At 37.5% G+C, this 17152-nt stretch overlaps 1 protein-coding gene across 1 annotated transcript in view; it reads left to right on the plus strand.

Annotated features, from left to right (window-relative positions):
* Positions 1-17152, plus strand: part of Appl1 (adaptor protein, phosphotyrosine interacting with PH domain and leucine zipper 1) — a 40918-nt gene that overhangs the window by 10270 nt on the left and 13496 nt on the right. The window contains exons 5-12 of the mRNA XM_026779987.1: positions 1342-1429; positions 2920-2961; positions 5532-5590; positions 9151-9297; positions 10376-10458; positions 11670-11828; positions 13010-13198; positions 15794-15836. Coding sequence (XP_026635788.1) covers positions 1342-1429; positions 2920-2961; positions 5532-5590; positions 9151-9297; positions 10376-10458; positions 11670-11828; positions 13010-13198; positions 15794-15836 — 810 coding nt within the window. The remainder of the gene's footprint in view (positions 1-1341; positions 1430-2919; positions 2962-5531; positions 5591-9150; positions 9298-10375; positions 10459-11669; positions 11829-13009; positions 13199-15793; positions 15837-17152) is intronic.

A 17152-nucleotide genomic window follows, 5' to 3' on the forward strand; every position in this document is an offset into this window, starting at 1 on the left:
TCTGTGGCTTTGGAGCCTTTCCTGGAACTAGCTCTGTAGACCAGGCTGGTCTCGAACTCACAGAGATCCGCCTTCCTCTGCCTCCCGAGTGCTGGGATTAAAGGCGTGCGCCACCATCGCCCGGCCGGTTTTATGATAATTTTATGTTTAACTTTTTGAGGGATCACCAGATTGTTTTATGTATGCCCTATAAACAGTGTAGGGGAGTGCTATTTTTTCTTTATACTTGCTAGCAAGAATTTTCATTTTAAAAATAACAATTTGAGTTGGTTGATAGTGGTGCATGTTTTTTTGTTTTGTTTTGTTTTGTTTTTATTCCAGAACTTGGGAGGCAGAAGCAGGCAGATCTCTATGAATTTGAGGCCAGCCTGGTCTACAGAGTGAGTTCTAGGACAGCCAGGGATACACAGAGAAACCCTGTTTCGAAAGAGAACCATGTAGTCATAGTGAAGTGGTAGCTCATTGTCATTTTGACTTGCAGTGTTTGGATAACTAATATGATATTGAGCATTTTTTCATGTCATTATCAATCATTTCTAGTCTTTGAGGGAAGTGTCTGTTCAGATCCTTTGCCCATTTTTAAATGGGCTATTTTTTTATCATTAAATTGTAAAAGTTCATTTTCCTGATTGAGGTTTCTCCTGAGACGCGGCTGGCAAATGTCTTCTCATTGTGTTTGTTATCTTACTTACTGGTGGTATCTTCTGATGTACATTTTTCATTTTAATAGAGTTCATTTTAATTTTTATTTTGTTGCTTGTGCTTTGATATATCTAAGCTAGTGTTATCAAATAAAAGATCATCTTAAATTTTCTTCTAAAAATTTTAGGCTAGGCATGGTGGCGTGTGCCTTTAGTCCTAGCATGTGGAAGGCAGAAGCAGATGGATCTCTGAGTTCAAGGGCAGCCTGAACTACAGAGTGAGTTTCAGGACTGCTACAGCTATGTAGAGAGACCCTGTCTCACAAAAGAAAACAAATAGAAAAATAAGGATTTTTTTTGTTTTGGTTTTTGTTTGTTTGAGACAGGGTTTCTCTGTAACTTTGGCTGTCCTGGAACTCACTTTGTAGATCAGGCTGGCCTTGAACTCAGAGATCCTCCTGCCTCTGCCTCTCAAGTGCTGGAATCAAAGGTTTGTGCCACTACCTCCTGGTAGGAATTTCCTTTTTACCATACATTTCATATTATACTGCATAATTTTTATTGTTTCCATATGTAAAATTATATCAGCCTTTTAAAAGACCAGATTCAAATTTCTATATAATTGGTAAATATCTATGTAGGCATTTATTAATTGTGCCATTTGTTAGTTATTTGGTCTCTTTGGTTTTTCTTTTACTAGCTTAGTTCTTGTCATGCGGTACTTTCAACTCAGCTTGCTGATGCCATGATGTTCCCCATTTCCCAGTTTAAAGAAAGAGATCTGAAAGGTATGGAAGTCAACATTATGTTCAGTTTCATCAGTGCTAGTTGAGTGCATTTTATTTCTTATTTGAACCAGTTCTGACCACAACATGCCACTTTTACTTAAAGCAGTTACTAAACATTTATGGAAATGCTTGATAGATATTTAACTACTTCCTAACAAATAATAATGTCCTTTCCTCAAAAAGGAGATGGGTTAGCACTAGTCTGTGTCTTATAATTAGGGAATAAGAAGGTTCTATTGGCGCTCAGAGGAAATGGTCAAAAAGGCTTCATCAATGACATGAATGAAGAAAACTGTGTTAAGATAAAGGAGCTGTTCTGTTAGGGAGTATGGAATTCATAAAGGTGTAGGTTGTAGAAATAGATCACTTATTCTGAGAATAATAAGAAATTCAGTGCTGGATGTGCTGAAGCAATCGAGAGATGAATGTAGAAATAGGTTAGAAGGAACTAAAGCATGGTAAAGGTGTTGGACGTAAGTCTGTGAACAAAAGCAAGCCAGTGGATTCTAAAGGAGTTAGGTGACACAGTCCATTTGTGTTCAGAGGGAACACATTGGATTTGATATCCAGGAGACTTAAGAAGGGTGAGTCCAGTGAGGGAAAAAGAGGAATGGAAGGTGATGGTGCTGAAGAGTAGAGGTTCATATGGGCTGGGGGAGCTAAGGGCACAGGCCCATCCAGCGACCGCAGTAGTTAGTGGACTTACTAGTTGGTAGATAATGTCTCTAAGGTTGGTAGGTGACCAAATGAGTGTTTATTGATCTGGTTCTTTTTAATAATTTATAAACTCAAAGTAGGTTAAGAAAAATCAAGCACACAGTGAATAGGTTAGGTACTTAAAGACAAGTGTCTTTAAGAGGTGGAGCTAATAACTGAAATGATCCTTAAGAATGGTCATGTCCAAGGTGGAAAGACTAATTCACAATCTCAGGAGACTGAATGGCACAATCTTTTCTTTTTCACTTAGCATTAAAAATTATTTTTTAAATATTTATTTATTTATTATGTATACAGTATACAATATTCTGTCTGTGTGTATGTCTGCAGACCAGAAGAGGGCAGTAGACCTCATTACAGATGGTTGTGAGCCACCATGTGGTTGCCGGGAATTGAACTCATGACCTTTGGAAGAGCAGGCAATGCTCTTAACCACTGAGCCATCTCTCCAGCCCCAGCATTCAAAATTATTAATTATATATAAAAACATATTAATATGATAGAGTCTAGTATTGCCAGTATTTGCATTTCTTAGCACTTAAAGTGACTTTTAATACTTGTTTGTCTCATATTTGTGGTGAGTAGATCTTCTGGTGGTGTATTGTTAATGATTTTTGAATCCTTTGTAGACTAACTGAAACTAACTTTTCCACCTTCAATATAAATTCCTGGTTGAGTTTTAGTTATGGCTTGAACGGTACTAAGTTCTTTATAAATAAAATAAAACATTTCATAAGTATTGCTAAACTGAAATTATTTTTGAACTTTTTCAGAAATACTGACACTAAAAGAGGTATTTCAGATTGCTAGTAATGGTAAGCCCTAATATGTTATACACTTATTTCTTTTATTCATCTATTTATCAACATATATCATGGCTGACTTTTTGTAATAATTTTTAAAAATTAACTCAGTTCATTGGGTAATATCATCATCATCATTTATGCCCCGGCAATGCTTAAGCATGCATGGGCAGCCGTTTATGATGGTTCTCCAGTTGTTCCTATCCTGGGCAGTCCTTAGATGCTTGTGTTACTGTCATACCCGAGGTTCCACGTCTTCCTTTATGTTGTCTATCCAGCATTTTTTGGACCTTCCTCTTCGTCTTATCCTGGGCACTCCCCCAAGCAGTGCTATCTTCGGGTATCTGCCATTATTCATTCTCATAACATAGCTGAAGTATCTCAAGCGCTGATGCTGAATCCTGTAGTTTACTTCCTTCTGTAGATGGAGATGTCTTTTAACATCATTGTTGTTCAGCCTATCTCTTCGTGTGAATTCTCCTGAGACATGCCATCTTAAACGCATTCGGCCCCTGTGAGGAGCGTTTCATTGTCCAGGTTTCAGAGTTGTAAAGAAGGCAGCTCAAGACAAGCATCTCATAGACTTGTAATTTTGTTGTCGTATGTCTCTTGCTGACCAAACCTTTCCTAGTGCCTGGAATGCAGCCCTTGCTAACCCTATTCACTTCTTGACGTCTGAAATAGTTCCCTCCTTTGAACTGAGCTTCCTCCAGGATAGACAAAGTTGACTGTCTGCTTGAGGTTCTGATTCTTTATTACAATGTTAAAATCCTGTGTGCCCTTCCCATGTGTTGTATCTCAGTCTTCTCCATGTTTACTTTCATACAAGGTTTTCACTGACTTCTACCCTCTGTTTACCATGGCCTGCAGCTCATTTGGACTTTCAGCAAGTAGTGCTGTATCGTCTGTGAAACAAAAGTTATTGATTCACACACCACCTATCTGCACTCCTATCTTCTTATCCTGCAGGGCTCATGCTATTATTAATTCCAGGGATATATGAAAGAGTAGTGGTGAGGACGCATCCCTGCAGCACTCCTACAATTGTCGTAAGCTGATCACTTAGTCCTCCATAGACTTTGCCTAATGCAAAGGTATCTTTATAGGCATTATCTAGTATTCTTATGTTTTTCTCTGGGTACCTGTAGAACCTCATTGTTTCCCAAAGTCTTTTCCTCCAAATGCTATTGAATACCTTTCTGAAGTTGATATAACAGACAAATAAGTCTTTTCCAACTTCTTTGTATTTTTCTGCCAGTTGCCTCAAAGTGAAGATCTGGTCAGTTCTGTCCCTGTTTGCTCTGAATCTGCACTGGGCCTCTGCTAGGATTTCCTCTGTTCTGCCCTTGATCGTTTGCAGGATAATGGAGGAGAAGATCTTGCTGCTATGGCACAACAAACTAATGCCCCTGTAGTTTGAGCAGTCCAGCTTGTCCTTCTTGTGAATGGGAATTCTGACTGAGTGCTTCCATTCCGTGGGAATCTCTTTGTGTTCCCATATCTCTCTGAAGAGTCTGAGAAGCCTCGGCCCCTGAGCCTATTGTAGCCACCTCCAGCTCCTCCACTATGATGCCATCCACTTCTGGGGCCTTTCTGCATTTTGCTCTCTTGATAGCTTCCTCTATCTCTCTCCTGTCAATATTTAATATTTCCTCGTGGTCTCTGGTGTACGAATGGCTGCTGAAGTGTTTGTCATTGTAGTCTATGTTGAAAGCATTAGGGTCATTGTATAGGGTGTCAAAGTTAATATATAATGGTTAATATACCATTATTTTTTTTCTTTTCTTTCTTTTTTTGGGGGGGTGGGGTTCAAGACAGGGTTTCACAGTTTCATAGTTTTAGAGCCCATCATGGAGCTAGCTCTTGTAGACCAGGTTGGCCTCGAACTCACAAAGATTCATCTGCCTCTGCCTCCCGAGTGCTGGGATTAAAGGCATGCACCACCACCACCTGGCTAATATTATTTAAATCAATGGAGATACTTTGAATATACTTTTTTACAAAAAATATTTGAATGGCCATTACATCAGTCTTATAACTTGCTATCTTCATAATGCCTAAAGAGGTTGTAAATATTCTCTTTTACTTATTTCCTAAATAGTCCAGTTTTCTTTCTTCCTCTTTCTTTTCCTCTCATATTCTCTTTCTGTGTCGGGTCTTGAAGTCAGGGCCTTGTGCATGCTAGGCAAGCACTCTACCACTGAGCTCTCCTATTTTTTTTAAAAAGAGTTTTCCAATTTAGAATTAAAAGTAATTTTTCCTTTTTATTTATTCTTCTCTTATATAAAACATCTCAACCTCACCCTCCCCTCTCTCCATTCCTCCCAATCATTTCCCTCCCTCAGGTCCACTGCTTCTCCATTTCCCTTTGAAAAAGAGCAGGCACTTTTAGTAGATCATAGTTTTTTTGGAAATTAATATTTTCTATCAGTTTGATATATAGTCACCTAATTTAAGGGAAACTAGGCTGTGGGGAAATTTGAACACAGTGGTCACGTGGAAGGATATTCTTAACTAGCTCTAGTACAGGTGTAGTTTTGCTAAGTACAGTTGTACTGTTAACACTCATTTCTGTTTTCCAGATCATGATGCTGCAATTAACAGATATAGTCGATTGTCAAAAAAGAGAGAAAATGACAAGGTTTGTGTACACACTTTTTTTTTTTTTTTTTTCAAGACAGGGTTTCTCTGTGGTTTTGGAGCCTGTCCTGGAACTAGCTCTGTAGACCAGGCTGGTCTCGAACTCACAGAGATCCGCCTGCCTCTGCCTCCCAAGTGCTTGTGTACACACTTTTAAAAACATTTTTAATTATTTTTTTTATGTGTATAGCTGTTTTGTTGCAGGGATGTCTGTGTTCCATGTGTATTAAGTGCGAGGGGAGGCCAGAAGAGGGAGTCAAAGCTCCTGGAACTGGACTGCCAGATGGTTGTGAGCCACCATGTGGGTGTTGGAGTTGAACTTGAATCCTCTGGAAGAGCTGCGAGTGCTCATTGCTGCTGAGCTATTATCTCTCCAATTTAGTATACATTTTCAGTATCATAGTTAATGGCCATTTTATTAGGTGATTTAGTTTTGTTTTGTTTTTCTGTTTAAAAGTAGAGCCAACAGATCATTGCTGTGGTATTACTCTCAAATTATTTTTTCCTAGCTGTTCAGAATCTTTCTGATAACTGGCCTCTTAAACAAAATGCTTTTCTTCTGCCAGTATTTGATGTTATAATTAAGCATAACCATTTTAAAAATGTAGCTGGTTTCTAGTATATAAAACTTGTTTTTTTTTATTTTTATAATATTGCATATGTTCTGTTTTCATGTGATCACATATATATTCAGAAATACCTTGTGAGATACAGTATATGCATGCAATAACAATGAATAAAAAAAGAGGGCATAAATTTTAAAGAGAACAAGGAGGGGTACATCAGAAACTTTAGGTGGAGGAAAGGAAAGGGAGAAATGTGTTTATATTATAATCTCAAAAAGAAAGGAAAAAATCACAAAAAGAAAAAGATAATTCACTTCATAAGTATTCATGGTAATTTGAGTGAGGAAAAGGGAACCTTGAATTGGGTAACACTCTGTGCTGGAAACTCATTAAAAAATTATAAGATTAAAACAAAAAGAATAAGTCCCACACAACTTCAGTAAATTATCACACACAGAACTCAATGAAATTCTGGTATGAGGCTTTCTCTACTTAAAGGAAATATTTATGTTTTGATATTTCTTTAAGGAATGAAACCCAGAGTATTACATAACATTTGTGGACAAATGCACTTAAATAAAGATTAAAAAAGAGACTATTACCAAGTTCTAGGTGATTTCAAGACTTGAGATATAGCTTGTACCAATGCTTGCACATGAGGGGATCTCTGTGCAGGCCTTGGTGTTTGCAGCCCTGGCCACAGCTGCAGGCAGAGGCACATTGACCGCTTATGGGGACTGACAGCTGAGTAGCATTTAATGTGCAGCAGCCACTGTGACAGCAAAGGGAATGATTCTCACACAGTGATTAATTCCTCCAAACTGGTTCTTGTTTCTAATTTAGTTCACAAATTGACCAATAAAGCATAGACAATTTGAAATTTTTTTGCCTTAGAGGAGTATATAAGGGTCTAGGCTATAACATTTGTCATATTTTATATTGCTTTTGGCTATTCCAAGTATTTTTAAAAAGCATTCATCTTTCTTTAATTAGAATAATTGTTGAACATCTATTTATCAAGCAGTATGTTGGATGCCTTGGGGAACAATGTGAGTAGGCTGCACTCTTACTCTCATATACGTGCCTTGGATGCTTTTGTGTGAACACGTCCGGAGTACAGGGATGGAGAGACTAGATTAACAGGAGATAAAACAGTGATGGAGATTTTCCTAGTTGTACAGCTAGAGCTTTATTGGTGAGTTGGAAAAAATACTTAGGAGGTGACACGTGCATTGTAGATAAGTGGACAACACCTTGGGGATTAAAAAGGACTTTCCTAAACAAACAAACAAACAAAAATTCCAAACCAAAAAACAAAATTCCTAAAACCAAAGCAATTCTTCTGTGGAGGCATGTTTCTGGAGTTTGGGGGAATATAAGGGTTTAGAATATTGGTGCTAGGGTAAGATTTTGGGGACATATCTGAAGTCTGCTACTACTTTACTTGAAATCACTTACTAGTTACTTACTTCCATGCCTTTATTCTCTATGTAAAACAAAAATCCACGAAACAATTGTGAAAATAAAATTGGATAGTGAATGTAGAGTTTTAGCAGGTTTCACTAAATTTTAAGCATGGGGAGATGGGAGGAAACCATTACCTTCATTTCTTTGGATATGTTTGGGGAGAGATGGCAGAAATAACAAAGTAATTGGGGGCTGGGTGTTGTAGCTCACACATGTCATCCCAGCACTTGGGAGGCAAAAGCAGGCGGAGCACTGAAAGTTTGAGGCCGCCCTGGAGTTGAAGCCTTGCCTGGGCTACAGAATGTTTTAAAACAGAGCAACAGTGCCCCACCTCCCCAAGCCCAACAAAGAATAGTTTGGGCCCAAATTACTACATTTATGGCCTTGAAATTTGTGTTAGAGGAAGTAAGTAGTCATCATACAGTTATAAAACAAAAGCTGTAATGAAAATGTGAAAGGGACAGCACTAGAGCAAATACAGTAAAAAGAGCCCTAAAATAGTTTGTATAGTTGTAATAAAGGTTCTTAGTAAAAGAGGCGAAAAAGGAGTTTTGAGAGAAGAAAAAACAAGGAAGGACAGGTGTTGTGAGGAAGAAGGTGGTTTTGATTTTGTGCATTTCCGTTGCATATAAACACCCGTTTTTATACTCAGTAGCACATGAGGAACCATGTGCTTCCCTCTGATGCTTGAGAGTGCCAGGGAGGAGATGAGAATTTACCGCCACCAAGTCACTGGTGCATTGGGATAATGTTGGAACTTGATAGGTACTTCAAGGGACAGAGGGAAAGAACCTAATACATATTAGACCTCTAGAAATGCTCAATGAAAATTTGTTGAGTAAAATAACTCAGGGAAATATGTTTATTTTAAATGTGAGTTAAGGAAAATGAGCAGGTGCAGTATGAATAAGAAAGCCCAGAGACAGATATTGGGGTTCAAGCTGAAGATCAGAAAAGGAAAATAGCCAAGCCACTAGAGAAGTCATACCTCTACCAAGACTGGGAGACTGAAGACAGAGCCCTGAGCATCTGTCTCCTCCATCTTTTATTCCCCTTCAATGCTGGGATGAAAGGCATGTGCCACCCCTGCCTGGCCTCTAGTGGCTTAGTTTTACCCTCTGATCTTCAGACAAGCTTTATTTATTAAAACATAAATAAACTATTACTATAAGCAGGTTAAATAAAAAAGACTGGTAGTGAGAAACCCAGAAGAGAGAAGATGTGGTGTGAACAGAATAAGATTGGATATCACTGGCTACGTATGATGGGCTCTCTTTGTCATGCTTGCTACAGATATTTACATTTGTAGTTGTATGTAGATATTCCTTTTTGTAAGGGATATGGTTGGAAAACAGAAAAATCAGTTTAATCAGTGTATTAATGGCTTTTGAATAGAGTAGAAAACAGAAAAGCTACATTCATTGATTATTCATACACTGTTTTCCTTGGTAGACTCTTCATAGCTTCTATTGAAGATAATTCAAAATTATCATTTTACTCAAAAAATTATTTTACTCTTTATTCAAAGGTAAAGTACGAAGTAACAGAGGATGTGTATACTTCCAGGAAGAAACAGCACCAGACGATGATGCATTATTTTTGTGCATTAAATACTCTTCAGTACAAGAAGAAAATAGCTTTGTTAGAACCTCTCCTTGGATACATGCAGGCTCAGGTAATACCATAGTATGTTTTGGGTTATATCTGTTCTAAAAGCCTTGTTTTAGGCTTGATATATACATTAACTCTAAGAATATTGTAAGCTGTTGTCAACATACTAATTTGTATTGTGGTTTTAAAAAGTAATTTTAAAGACTGTAATGAGTATCCTATTTTAATGAGGTTGGGAGAATGGATTTCCTTTGCATTTGAAGTTCTAAAATGTTATAGAATAAATGAAAACACATTCTATTCAGACTTTTTCCACCACAGTTGAGTCAGTGAACAGAAAACTAGATGAATTTCAGTGTAATACCCACTGCTGGAGTTTCTTTTCGTTATTGTTTCATAAATCTGAGAAAGAATGAGCAAATTTCCATACTACCTGAGTCAAAAATAATAGATGAGGGGCCTAGAGAGATGTCTCAGTGGTTAAGAGCACTGACTGCTTTTCTAGAGGACCCAGGTTCAATTTCCAGTATCTGTAGGATGGGGGATCTGACACTCTCTTTTGAGCTCCAAGGGTATGTTCATACACATGATGAACAGACATGCACACAGGCAGAACACTGATATGCATGAAAAAATAATGTAGTTCAAATGCCCAAAAAGGTACGCCTTAGGAAAGAGGCCAGAAACTCGAGTTTGGGGAAATAGATCAGTTCCTAAAGAAATTTGCCAGAAGGTGGTGGTGCACGCCTTTAATCCCAGCAGTCTGGAGGCAGAGGCAGTCAAGTCTACAGAGTGAGTGCCATACACAGAAACCCTGTCTCAAAAACAAAACAAAATACCCCAAAAATTTGAATATTGCTTCGGGCATAAGAGTAGCCTGATCATGCCAGAGGCCACCCAGGGTTACACAGTGAGCAAAGCCCTCCTAAAATATGTAAAAGAATACATAGTGGGGTTTAATTCTGGTTTCCTCAGTGGCTCTATGTCTGGTAGATATCATAAACCACAACCTGTTCCTTCAAAAATGGAATAATCCCGTGTCATTTCTATTTAATCTGTTGTCCTAGAAATTGTTGGTGGGATTTACTCTGAATATCTTTTGTGTTTGTGTTGTATGACCTTCTACTCCTCCTCCACCTCAGATAAGTTTCTTTAAGATGGGCTCTGAAAATCTCAATGGACAACTGGAAGAATTTTTAGCTAATATTGGAACAAGTGTTCAGAAGTAAGTATTTTGTTTCCATTAAAATGAAAGTGTGAGCCGGGCGGTGGTGGTGCACGCCTTTAATCCCGGCACTTGGGAGGCAGAGGCAGGCGGATCTTTGTGAGTTCGAGAACAGCCTGGTCTATAGAGCTAGTTCCAGGACAGGCTCCAAAACCACAGAGAAACCCTGTCTCGAAAAACCAAAAAAAAAAAAAAAGAAAGAAAGACTGGCTCTGGAGCTTGAAAGCTTCTGTCCCGTCAGGAGATCCACCTGACTTTGTCAGGGGGAAAAGAGCAAGGCAGAGCAGCTAAAAAAAAAAAAAATGAAAGTGTGGTACTACATTAACTGCTGGATGCTGTAATTTAAACATTTCCTGCCATGAGTGTATTTCTTAGCTTTATGACTAAATTTTGGACTTTCTACTATTTTTTCCCTAGAATGTAAACTCTAGATTTATAACACTGTGAAATTTGACAGTTTTAATAATTGAAAGGTAGATTTTATATCTGAATAATAAAAATACATAACAGTAATAATTTCTAAGTGAAATTTTCTTTGAAGTCTCATTCATAAAAATTACTTGGAAGATTACTAAGCAAATCTTGTTTCAAAAAACTAGTGTTTAGGGAGACAGCTCTTGTGATCACCTCTGCTGTGCTCTAGTGTTTAGGGAGACAGCTCTTGTGATCACCTCTGCTGTCTGGGTAGCAGTACTGTTGATCTGGAGCATGGGAAAGATGAAATTGAGGATGTTTTTATTTTCTTTTTTGCAGTGCTGAGGCTTGAACAGAAGTCTGCTATATCACAAAGCACTGTGGGAACTGTTTTATAATTAGGTGTTTACTTTACTAGTGTTCAAATTTGATATTGTTTCCAAATATCTAAGGTTGTTTTTGTTTGTCTTTTTTGTTTTGATTTTTGTTTAGTTTTTCAAATCAGAGTTCTCTGTGTAGCTTTGATACCTGTCATGGAACTAGCTCTTGTAGACCAGGCTGGCCTCCAATTCACAGAGATGTGCCTGCCTCTGCCTCCTGAGTGCTGGGATTAAAGGTGTGTGCCACCACTGCCTGGCCAAAATATCTAAGTTTTAAAAGGTGTTTAAAATGGATTTATATTACTTTAGCTATCTTACAGTTGCTTCTTTAAATAATTAAATTTATGGACACATAGGATTGATACAGCATTCTTTGTTGGTTGTGGCTGGTAGTAACTGGTCTGTTTTCTTTATTAGTGTACGAAGGGAAATGGATGGTGATGTAGAGACCATGCAACAAACAATAGAAGACTTGGAGGTAGCCAGTGACCCTTTATACGTGCCTGATCCAGATCCCACCAAGTTTCCTGTCAATAGAAATTTAACCCGAAAGGCTGGATACCTAAATGCTAGAAAGTAAGAAAACTATTGCTATTTTTACATCTCATCTTGTAATATCCAATAAGTATAATGTATAGATAGTATTGTTTGCCAGATGTTTTGGTTTTACTAAAGGTTTAAACCTTTTTAAAAATATGTTTTTATTTTCTTTGTGTGTACATATTTTTATTATTATTATTTTGTGCATATGTGCTATAGCACAGTTTAGGAGTGGCGGTAAGAGGACAGCTTGTTGGAGTTGGTCCTCTCTTTCCACTATGTGGGTGCTTGGGATAGAACTCAAATCACTAGCTATGGCAGGAAGTGACTTGAACCATTAGGGCCATCTTGGCAGCCCAAGGTTGAAACTTTTTAGTGGTGTATTTATATGAGCCTGATGATATATGAACATTCATGAATACTTAAAAAAAAAATACTACGTAAAGCCAGGTGGTGATGGTACATGTCTTTAATCCCAGCACTTGGGAGGCAGAGGCAGATGGATATCTGTGAGTTCAAGTCCAACCTGATCTACAAAGTGACTTCTATACAGTTAAGGCTGCACAGAGGGACCCTGTCTTCAAAACAAAACAACAAAACAACAAAATTTTTACCTTACTATTTATTGAATAATTTGGATTTATAAAAGAGATAAAACCAATTTGAGTCTAAATAAGTCTATCGTAATCACAACATTGTATTAATATTAATTACATACTTAACTATGTGATTATATCAAGTCAAATTTGAGTTTTCATTTGAAACTGGGTCAAGTCCCCTCCCCCGCCCCCATCTCTTTTTATTCCCTTTATTTATCAATGCAGGCTTAGAACCCAGGCCCTTGAGTATCCTACACACATGCTACCCCATTGAGATAAGTCTCCAGCCTTCACTTGATATAGGATGGTGAAGTTGATTAATCCTAGAAATAAAATTGAATTTCTTCCCTTGAATATTGAACTAGAATATACATTTTTGATGTGTCAGTTCAACAGCTTCAACTTCTAATTTCTAGTCCTGTTTTTGAAACTGTACATACTTTACACAAGTGAGTCAACGTGAATAAAATCATTTTAGAGTCGGAAAAAGTGGTATATCTTCTTGATATCTTTGTGCCTTTTTGCAAGTTGTTTTGTTTTCACATGCTTTTTCTTGTGTCTGCGGATGATTAGGGATTTTTAGGTGTCATAATTAAAATATCTATGTACTTTCTTTAGTAAAACAGGCTTGGTGTCGTCTACCTGGGATAGACAGTTTTACTTCACGCAGGGTGGAAACTTAATGAGTCAAGCGCGTGGAGACGTGGCCGGAGGCCTGGCCATGGACATAGACAACTGCTCAGTGATGGCTGTGGACTGTGAAGACAGGCGATACTGTTTTCAGATCACTTCTTTTGATGGAAAAAAGTTAGTATTTTTCTGCTGCTGCTAAGTCATACATTTAAAAATAAAATGCAGAATAATTCCTTTTTGTTTAATATAGACATTTAGAATTCCTATGTATTGTTGGCGTGTTCTGTGTTGTGTGGGTTGGTCAAAGAAAGAGGTCACTCCAAGATGAAATTTTTAGGCCTGTGTGGCAGTAGGAAGGTTTAGCTTCTGGTGAACTGAACTCTTTCCCCAACAGCCATACCAAGGCGTATTTATTTATTGTTCCACAAAGTTGCTTTTTGGGTAAAGTATTTCCTCATACAAGGTCCCTATTTCTTCTAATATGCCTCTCTAAAAGAAGGCACTGCATGCCCTCATGACTTTAGTCCTTTTTTGTGTGTATCTTTTGCAATACACAATAATCCCAGAGCCTCAGGTGTTCCAGACACTTATAGTGACCAATGCCATGTGAAGGATGCAGTGCCCCTTCAGAAGACAGTTCTTCCGTCACGGAAAACAATCAGTGTTTCCCACAAGGTCAGAGGACTTCTAGAAAACAGCTGTCTGCTGTAATGTTTACCTTGGATATAGTGAAAACTAGTCATTCTAATGTCTACCCTACAATGACTGCTAAATTCCTACAGCACTGTATTACGGCAGTTTGCTTTCTATTTTAATAGACATGAGTTCATTTTTTTTCTGACTTAAATGATTTTTTTTTAATACTTTGAAGTTGTCAAAACAACAAATGGTGCAGACCTGTGATTTCATGTTTGAGACTAGTCACTGAAGAATCCTGCTCACTAGTGGGAAGATCGTATAAGTTAGAATGCCAGCCAGGGGCTATTATTTACTCTGTGTTCTTGGACAAGTTACTTATAACCTCTCTGACCTCTTTTTCTATACATCAAATACAGGCAGAGGAGCTGTCAGTTATCGTGAGGAGTTGAAATTTAACACACCATATGTGACATAGATTCTAACAATGGTTCTATTTTGAGATGTTAATCACTTACTTCCGGGTAGCTTATTTTGTCCATTATTATCATGCTCCTAAAAAATTCTATTGCCTTTGCATTAAACGAGAATCTATAGAGTAGGAAAATTCTTTTGAAAAGCATAAAGATAAATAGGATAATAGAAAAAAATCCTATAATTATATTTTTGCATTTTCCTTCCTTCCCTCTCCCTATCCCGTCTTCTCCTTTGCCTTGAACCCACAACCTTGAGCTAGGCAATTCTTTACCACAGAGCTAGAGCCACAGCCCTTTCTGTACAGTTCCATTTTGTGACAGGTTCTCAGTTGTTTAGACTGCCTTCAGTTTGTGGTCCTCTTACCTTAGTCTCTGAAGTAGTTTAGGAGTGTGTCACCATGCCTGCTAAAGTACACTTTTTTAAATAATTGAAGGATATTCTGTATACATAAATTGCATCTGCATCCATTTAAAAAAAAAAAAAAACCAGGACTGGGTAAATAGCAGTTAAGAACACTGGCTACTTTTACAGAGCTTCTATATCCAGTTCTGAGCACCCACATCCGGTGGCTCAAAACTGCCGGTAGTTCCAGTAACAGGGAAACTGACACCTTTTCTGTCCTCCAGGGACACCTACACTCATGTGCTGCACATCAACTCAGATACATATAAATAGGACAAATCAATTAAATAAAATCTGTAATGGCTGCATTATAATATTTAGAAAAATACAATATAATTTAAACATTTTCCTAATGATATATATTTAAGTTAGCTGAGATTGATTTTGACCTTTGAACTTTCTTATTATTTAGAAAAAACTGGGGCTAGAGAGATGGCTCAGAGTTTAAGAGCACTGGCTGCTCTTCCAGAGATTCTGAGTTCAGTTCCCAGGAGTTGAACATGGTGGGTCACAACCATCTATAATGGGATTTCAGTACCCTCTTCTGGTCTACAGGTGTCCATGCAGATAGAACACTGCATACATAATAAACAAACAAACAAACAAGTCTTTCAAAAGATGTATAAGAAAAAAAGAAGAAACCTCTTGGTTCTCTGAAAGTCATTTTTTTACTCCATAATAGTAATGTACATTAAGGTACCTTTTTCCATAAAAGCTATTTTTGCTCAGTATCATAGCCACATAGTTATTTTCCTAGTATACCTTCTACAGACATGCAGTGAATGTCAGTGCTGTATGTTAGAGTGTTCCTGTTCCCATTAGCAGGATTAGCAAGTTACTATCAGTGTTTACGTTTTTGTATTTTTAGTTTTTGCTAATGCTTGGCATAGTTTCCAATTTTTCCTGAATTGATAGAAAACTAGAAAAACTGCAATTTTCTCTTAAAATGGCAAAGGCTATATATTTATGTTATTGATTCATATGTTGGAACTTTTATTTAACCTTATAGAGTGTGAAGCTGTCAATAATGAAGTTAGTATTTTCTAGTCAAATCACCAGTAGAAATGCCAGGAAGGTGAAGTGCATTTTCATCTTTTACGTTTCGTCTTCTGAGTATGGGTGCTCATGTTTGATTTTGCACATGTGTAGTAGAGAACCTCTTGGAGTGGTTTTCTTTCCAGAAAATCTTGTCACTTGTGTTTTTTCTTTAATTTTAAAGTTGAAGCTAAAGCTTTCACTCTTTTTTCCCCCTAGATCTTCAATTTTGCAAGCAGAGAGTAAAAAAGACCACGAAGAGGTAAAATTTTTTATAAAGTTAATTTTTCAGCAACATTTAACATTTAAAACTAGTTTTTTTTCTGAGAACAAAACATATTAATGTATTCATTATAGAAAATTTGGAAAAATCCTAGTTAATTAAAAAACATTTTAAAAGTTCTCTGTTCTCAAGCAGCAGTCTTAGTTTTCTAGCAGCTGTACAGCTGGAGGGGCCTCAGTCACCATCTCTGTGCTGTCTTAAGGTCTTTTGTTCATATCATTGCAATACGATTATTATAATAAACAAATAGGAGAGCCATTACAAAGAAGCTTTGTCATCTTTCATAAACATACACATGTATTGGTCCTATGCTCAGAAATATATTCCTGGTTAGTTTTCAAGGAATATTATCGCTATGTATCAATAGATTCCTGTGAGTTTGTTTTTACTTTCATTTGGTGATACCATAAACACTGACCAAAAATAAAAGCACCTTTGGAGAAAGAAAAAAAAAGTCTTTTGTTCAGCGATGACCTTGACTCTCCTGCTCACTGACCTTGGCACTCACTGCTGTGGTGAGAGCTCAGTGGCTGCAGACACGCCAAAGCTTAGAACGCTGGGAAAGTGAAAGACAGAAGAACAAAGATTTGGGAGTCTCTGTTCTTCCTTACAAGCCTTTTAGTTTTGGCTCCACTTTTACTCCTAGTATACAACACATAGAAGTTAAAGTGATAGCAAGACTGATATCTTAAAGACTTTTCAGAAACAGTCTTCATGGAAATATACCATAGCTTACTTTCAAGCATTTTTATTTAGTATTATAATTTTATTGGTAAAAGACAGAGTTGGAAATTCTTTTTAATTTTTTTTATGATTTATTTTTGTTTTGTGTTCCTTGCCTACATGTATATGCATTTATATGAGGGTGTCAGAAGCCCAGGAACTGGAGTCACAGACAACTGTGAGCTGCCATGTGTGTGCTGGGAATTGAACCCAGGTCCTCTGGAAGAGCAGTCAGTGGTCTTAACCACTGAGCCATCTCTCAGCCCCTATAGTTGGAAATTCTGTAGAGACCTACCTGCATTTATTTCTCATGGGAAAGAGTAGTTGTGGCTTCTGAGGACACAGATGTTTTTGCTCTCTGCGTGGTTTACCAGGGTATTAGTTTTGTGAGGCCTCTTAGGCACAGGAATCCTTGAGAGTGAGGCAGAAGATGTGGAATAGTGTTTTGTTTTAAAGATTTATTTATTTATTTATTTTTAAAGATTTATTTATTATGTAGACAACATTCTGCCTCCATGTATGTCTGCAGGCCAGAAGAGGGCGCCAAATCTCATTACAGATGGTTGTGAGCC

Source organism: Microtus ochrogaster, chromosome 6 (assembly GCF_000317375.1).
Source record: "Microtus ochrogaster isolate Prairie Vole_2 chromosome 6, MicOch1.0, whole genome shotgun sequence".
Lineage (NCBI taxonomy): Eukaryota > Metazoa > Chordata > Mammalia > Rodentia > Cricetidae > Microtus > Microtus ochrogaster.